This window comes from Erythranthe guttata, chromosome 11 (genome assembly GCF_056151865.1).
Source record: "Erythranthe guttata isolate IM_541 chromosome 11, IM_541, whole genome shotgun sequence".
NCBI classification, from domain to species: Eukaryota; Viridiplantae; Streptophyta; class Magnoliopsida; order Lamiales; family Phrymaceae; genus Erythranthe; species Erythranthe guttata.
This window is the reverse complement of record NC_142543.1, coordinates 4,991,148-4,997,488: the sequence shown is the minus strand read 5'-3', so window position 1 is coordinate 4,997,488 and position 6,341 is coordinate 4,991,148. Positions and strand designations below refer to the sequence as shown.

The 6,341-nt window shown below is 33.6% G+C and overlaps 1 protein-coding gene across 1 annotated transcript; it reads right to left on the bottom strand.

Annotated features, from left to right (window-relative positions):
- Positions 1–373: 373 nt before the first annotated feature.
- LOC105958000 (glucose-6-phosphate 1-dehydrogenase, chloroplastic) lies at positions 374–6,122 on the bottom strand. The gene is made up of 10 exons (XM_012981999.2): positions 5,595–6,122; positions 4,699–4,928; positions 4,504–4,598; positions 4,296–4,410; positions 4,008–4,213; positions 2,384–2,533; positions 2,169–2,289; positions 1,863–2,092; positions 1,509–1,709; positions 374–916 (listed from the first exon to the last, which is right to left on the bottom strand). The coding sequence occupies exons 1-10, from the start codon at positions 5,794–5,796 to the stop codon at positions 667–669; spliced, it is 1,800 nt and encodes a 599-aa protein (XP_012837453.2). The 5' UTR covers positions 5,797–6,122; the 3' UTR covers positions 374–666.
- Between the last annotated feature and the right edge of the window lie 219 nt (positions 6,123–6,341).

The window sequence follows — 6,341 nt, the reverse complement described above, 5'->3', positions numbered from 1 at the left end:
AAATGAGGGGAATTTCCCCGAGAGTTAAATCTATATAATTTGGAAATGAGGGGTCTACAAAATAATCCCTTTAAGTTAATTTTTTTTTGCGTATTGCAAGTCAACTTAATTATTGTTACATCCACTTTTATTTTTATAAAAATTACTACGTCATTTTAACAAAATAATATTATATTTAAGAGCCAATGATTTTCTTAACATATTTGAAAAAAATGTTAAGATCTTGAATTCTTGATTCAAGATAGTAAAATACGAGTAAACATATCATGCTGCTCAAATTCGATTAATGTTCGCCTCGGTCATGCTCGATTTCGTTATTAATCAAACCAAGCTCAAATATAAACTTCAACAAAAAAACTCACAAAGAAAATTCAACAATCACAAACACTTGTATTTATTCCAAATGTACTAAACAACAGTAAAATATCCAAACGAAATTGTATTTAAATAATCGTTTCTTAAACCGAAAAGGGGAAAAAAAAAAAAACAGTTACTGCAAACATTACAAGAAAAAGATGATACGGCAATTGCAGGGAAAAGAAAAAAAAAAGAATCAGAAAATAAATACGAAGTAAGCTGAAATTCTTGTAGCAGTTCTCCGTACGATTTTTTTATCTAAAACATCTAAAACGAAGAATATTCCCTCACGGTGACATCATCATTCATTCATTCATCGACACCAAGATCGCCCCATTTAACGTTGTACCTGGCTGCAAGGTAGTGGGCCCCGACCGGGCCCCGACTTCCATAAGGATAATATTCTGGGATTATTTTATTTTCTTCAAGCTCATTTAATACAGGAGTGAAGAGCTTCCAAGCTGCATCTAATTCGTCGCTCCTAATGAAGAGCCTCCTTTCACCTTCAACCGCATCTAGAAGAAGTCTTTCGTATGCATCCGGTATCTCCTTCGAGTATCTACGAAAACAAACATAACATAAATGAGTAAAATTACGATTATAGCCTTGTCTTTTTGCAAAAATTATAGAAATGGCTCTCTTTCTATATGTATTATCGGTCAATATTAATATCGTTGGCGTTCATAGGAAAACAAACAAGCAGATGTTGAAATATTGTTTCAAACAAGAAAAACAGAACTGATCGGCCAAAGTGAACACTGGGCCTAATCGATTTTCCTTATTATTAGGCTTTGTTTGGTTCCTAAGATAAGATTAGCCACGATAAGATTAAATAATTTTCTTGAAAACCGAATGGTATTATCAAACCAATAAATAATCTACCAATTAACCAAGATTTGCCATTTTGATTTTTGTTAGCATAATTGCATTTTCAATTCTGATGTCTCAAGGAGATAACTAACGATCCCTCTACAGTAAAAACACCAAAATATTAACACGTTATAAATATAAATCCCGAAGAACGAGAAAATATTCAACACGTACTTTTGAACCGTTTAGAGAAATAATTCAACTAGGAAGAAATTAGATCTAGGTGCAGGAAAAATTGCAGGGATAAATTTTACCAAAAGAAAATAAAAATAAAAAAATACCTTGCTTTGTAGAGAAGATTAAGATTACTTCGGTCCAACCTCATTCCCAATCCCGGGACTTTATTATTAATCTTGAGATAAATAGCTTCGTCAGGTTGAACGCGTATTACGAGCTCGTTAGTCGCTCGATCAAGATCCGTACCAAAGTTCCTATTGTACAAATTACCAGGAACATGTCTAAACTGCACCCGTATTTCCGTCCTGTCAAAATCCAAAAGGAAAATTCCGAAAAATGTAAAAAACAATAAATAAAGAAACAAGAATATACAAGAATATATATATATATATATATATATATATATATATATATATATATATATATATATATATATATATATACAGTTTTTCACTGACGTCTTATTATGTAGAGCTTTGCCAGCTTTCATTAGAAACGGGACCCCGTCCCATCTGGCATTATCGATAAAAAGTGCAGCAGCAGCAAAAGTCGGAGTTAAACTATTTTTAGGCACGGTGGCGTCGTCTGTATATCCAGGGTAAGAAACGCCTCCTCTCGTGTCACTTTTATACTGTCCTATCACAACATCATCCCCTCTTATAGGTTTCATCGAACGCAATACTTTCACCTGTTTTTTTTTCCAATCAAATAATTAGTTAATTAATTATAATAATACGACTTGTCAAATTAGAAAAAAAAAGGACCTTCTCGTTACGGATATCTTCTGCATCCAAACTGACAGGTGTCTCCATGGCGAAGAGGGCGAGTATTTGGAGCAGGTGGTTTTGCATTATGTCTCTGATTATTCCGTAGTGATCGAAATAACTGGTACAACAGAAGAAGAAAAAATTAAAATTAATTAATAAGAAAAAAGGTGAGAAATGTTTTTCTTTATGGGAATGTGAAATGACGAAATTACCCTCCCCTTCCTTCAGTGCCGAAGTCCTCAGAGAAAATCAGCTGAACGTTTCTTATGTACTGCCTTGACCATAAGGGCTCGAAAATAAGATTGGAGAAACGAAGAACGGAGAGATTCTCGACTAGCTCCTTTCCAAGATAATGATCTATCCTGTAATAGAGGAAATCATATATTGTTATCCTTGTTTAGGGATTATGATTAGGCTTCACAGATAATATAATCACGCTTTGTCGACTGTTTCGGGTTTAGATTTCAAAGCCCATGATTAAAAAAGGGCCCGGATTATAATCAAGCATATGAAGAGTATTAGGCCATGTTTGGTTGGGTGATATATTAATCCGACTTTATCACATGTTTGTTTTCCATTACTGGACCTCGAATAGATAAAGATGCCGGGTTTCAAATCATTAAAACCGATTGACTATTTGTCCAATCAAATGAGATGGGATTGTAAAAACAATCCAATTGACGTGTCCACATTTACTTTCATATGTAATCACATCAACCAAATATGCATACACGGATTGATAATTTTTTTTCTTTTTTTGTAATAGTAGAATCCAGTGATTATTTGGGTAATGATATCACCCAAATAAAACGGTTGCCGGTTGTATAATAACAAATAAATCCAAAATAAGATAATCACATAATACTAGGGCTGTGCATGGATCGGTTTTAACCATCAACCAACCCATTTTCGACCCACAATTTGTGATGGTTAATCAACCATCAACCGACCCATTTAAGTTGGGTCGATAATGTCAACCAACCCATGTATAGTTGGGTCGATAATGGTTTCTAATATGCTAAAAAGTTGGTTAGTCGGTTAATATCGGCCAACCAACTTTATTCATTAATTTATTATTTGTTAATTTTAATTAAAATATTTAATATTTTTAATTTCAAATTTCTATTTTATATCACATTTATTAAATTGTTTAATATTGACCAAAATCCTTAAAGCAATAAATCTAACTTAATTATCTAATTTGAACTATTTTAATTTTAAGACATACAGTCTAAATATTTGGACGATTATTATTTGTTGAACTAGTTATGTTTAATTGCAATATATATGCACGTAATGTTTTGAATCTTTTATTTGAATATTATTGAACTAGTCGCATTTAATTTATAAAAAATATAGCGTTGTACCAAGTAATAAAATATTAAAAAAAAATTAAAAAATATTTAGATGGATGACCCATCAACCAAACCACCAACCAACCCATTAAATTGGTTTTCAACCATCACCCAACCCATGTAAGTTGGGTCGATAACGGTTTCCAATATTTAGCAAAGTTGGTTGGATGGTTTGGGTTGGTTTTATGTCTGGTTTTTAACCAAACCAACCAACGCACAGCCCTACATAATACAATATTATCATGGACAATGTAACCGTGAACCAATTCAATCAATCCCCATCAATCTTATAAGGTCAGGTTTGGTTGGGGAGATTAGCCATGATTAATTACATAATTATGATCAAATAAATAATGGGATTTTTTTTTTACGTTTGGTAAACTCAATAACTTTCCGGGTCGACCCAGAAATATAATGTTTTCATGGCTTATATTGGCTAATACTATCTTGGCAACCAAACGAGGCCTTAAATGTTAATTACCTGAAAATTTGATCCTCCTCCAAGTATTGCTTGAGAGAGGTAGTCAAAGCAGCCGAAGATTCAGAATCACGGCCAAAAGGTTTCTCGACGATAACCCGAGTCCATCCATTAGAAGCCGAAGCCGATCGACTCGCACATTTTACAGCAGCTACAAATATGTTTGGTGGGATCGATAAATAAAACAGCCTATTCGCAATTCTTCCACCCTACACACAAAAAAAAGTTATTTCAAAATACGTAATAAAATGCCAAGAAAACCACCAACTCGTAAATTAAGTATATATGTACCTCGTGCTCCTTGAGTTTCTTATTAAGCTCCGTGAAATTATCCTCCGAATCGTATTGGCCAGAGTGGTAGAAACATCTTTGTAGGAACTGTTCCATCTTTTCACCACAATTTTCCCTAAAATAAAAACCCGAATTTTGTTCTCGTAAGAATCACAAATCAAATCAACGGAAGGGGTAAATGAAAATCCAATCACTAATCAAGAATTACCTTTTGTCGATTCTGCAAGTAAGTGTTCGGCTAACCATATCTCTCAATTCCGCATCGCTCATCTTACTACGTGCATAACCGAATATAGTGAAGTGCTGAAAAACGAAAAATACAAGAACGAGAACAAAGTTATTATTCATCTACTACACCTTATGGATCAAAAAGAAATCGTAAATTAATACTCGAAAAGCAAACCTCGGGAAGGCAATCCTCGTAGTAAAGTGCGAAAAGAGCAGGGAATATTTTCTTCTTGGCTAGGTCACCAGACGCACCTACCACTGTAATACTAACAGTCGATTTGCTGTTGTTTACGTCCGAAATAATCGGGGCTTTGTTTTCCTCGGGTGGGGTGATTGGGGATAACACTTCTTTTGATTTCTTTAATGGAGTTTCGCTTGTTGTAGGAACTTTAGTGGGCAATGCACCTAAATATAATTACACATTTCAATGTAAAAAAATAAAATAAAAAAAATGACGGAATTATACGTTATGAATTTCTCGAATGCAAAAATGAGTTTCACGATTGCAATGACGATATTCAATCGGTTTAATCAAATAGAAGATGAAAACGGAGCACAAAGTAAAGATCAGCTTTCTGGTGTGTGCAAAAGCATTTCAAAGTCAAATGTTGAAATTTAACAGAACTCGAAAAACCGATCTACTAATTTTTTTTTTTTTGCTTCGTATGAACTCGATGAAATTAAAAATTCTTAAACCATAACTTGTGCAAATCAGCACCAAAATTAAGAAAAGAAAAAACCCATTAAAGAAACTTTAGTGTGTGGCCAAAGCACCCAGACATAATTACACATTTCAGAGTGAAAAAAAAAAATAAAAAATTCTGAGCATGTAATAGATTAGTAATTCCATTGAGTGCAAGAATCAATTTCAGGATTGGAATGACAAATCAGCCCCAAAATAAATAAAAAATAACCAAAAAAACCCATTAAAGCAAATCAATCCAACAACGAGAGAGAGAGAGAGAGAGAGAGAGAGAGAGACCACAAAGGCTTAAAGAACAGTAAAACATGAAGATTTAGCCCTAAATTAATTTAATCAATACATAAAGGGGAAAGAAAAGAGAAACGAACCATCTTGCATGAGAATCGCATTGGACAAAGGGCTGCACTTGGATTGCAAAGAAACGTTCTTTGACCCTAATTTCTTCCTAGAAATCACCGAAAATTGAACAATTTTGTGAGACTGATTAAACCCAATTGAGGAAGAAGAAGAAGAAGAATAAGCTGGTGATTTTGAACAGCAATGATTCGATGAAGAGAGCGCAGCAGCCATAATCAAAAATCAGTTCAACCCAAGATTAATTTGTTGTTTTTTTTTCTAATGGTTGAATTGCAGAGAATCTTTATAGTTGAAAAATGAAAAGAAGTAAGAGAGATTGGGGAAAATGAGCTTCGGAAATGTCGAGGAGTTGGAGAACTCTTGATATCTCCGAAAGGCTGCTCTCTCTCTCTCTCTCTCTCTCTCTCTCTCTCTCTCTCTCGCTGTTGTGTAATTTGGTCGTTTTGGGCTTTTTGCCATGAACTCCATTGTTAAAGAGGCCATTGGGATATAAAATATAAATTTTGGCAATTCATTTAATTTCACTTTCCACCCCCAATAAATTATTATTATTATTCTTTTCTGCACTTTATATTCTTGATACAATTAATTATAGGGTAAATTACAACCATCACTGAGGTATAGTCAAATTACGAAAATTCTCCTCCTGTTTGGGTATTTACAATTCACTCTTCAAATATAAAATTTAGTGAAATCTTATAGATTATATGCAATATTATCACTTTTCTACCTGTTTTATTTCATTCGAACTCCACATT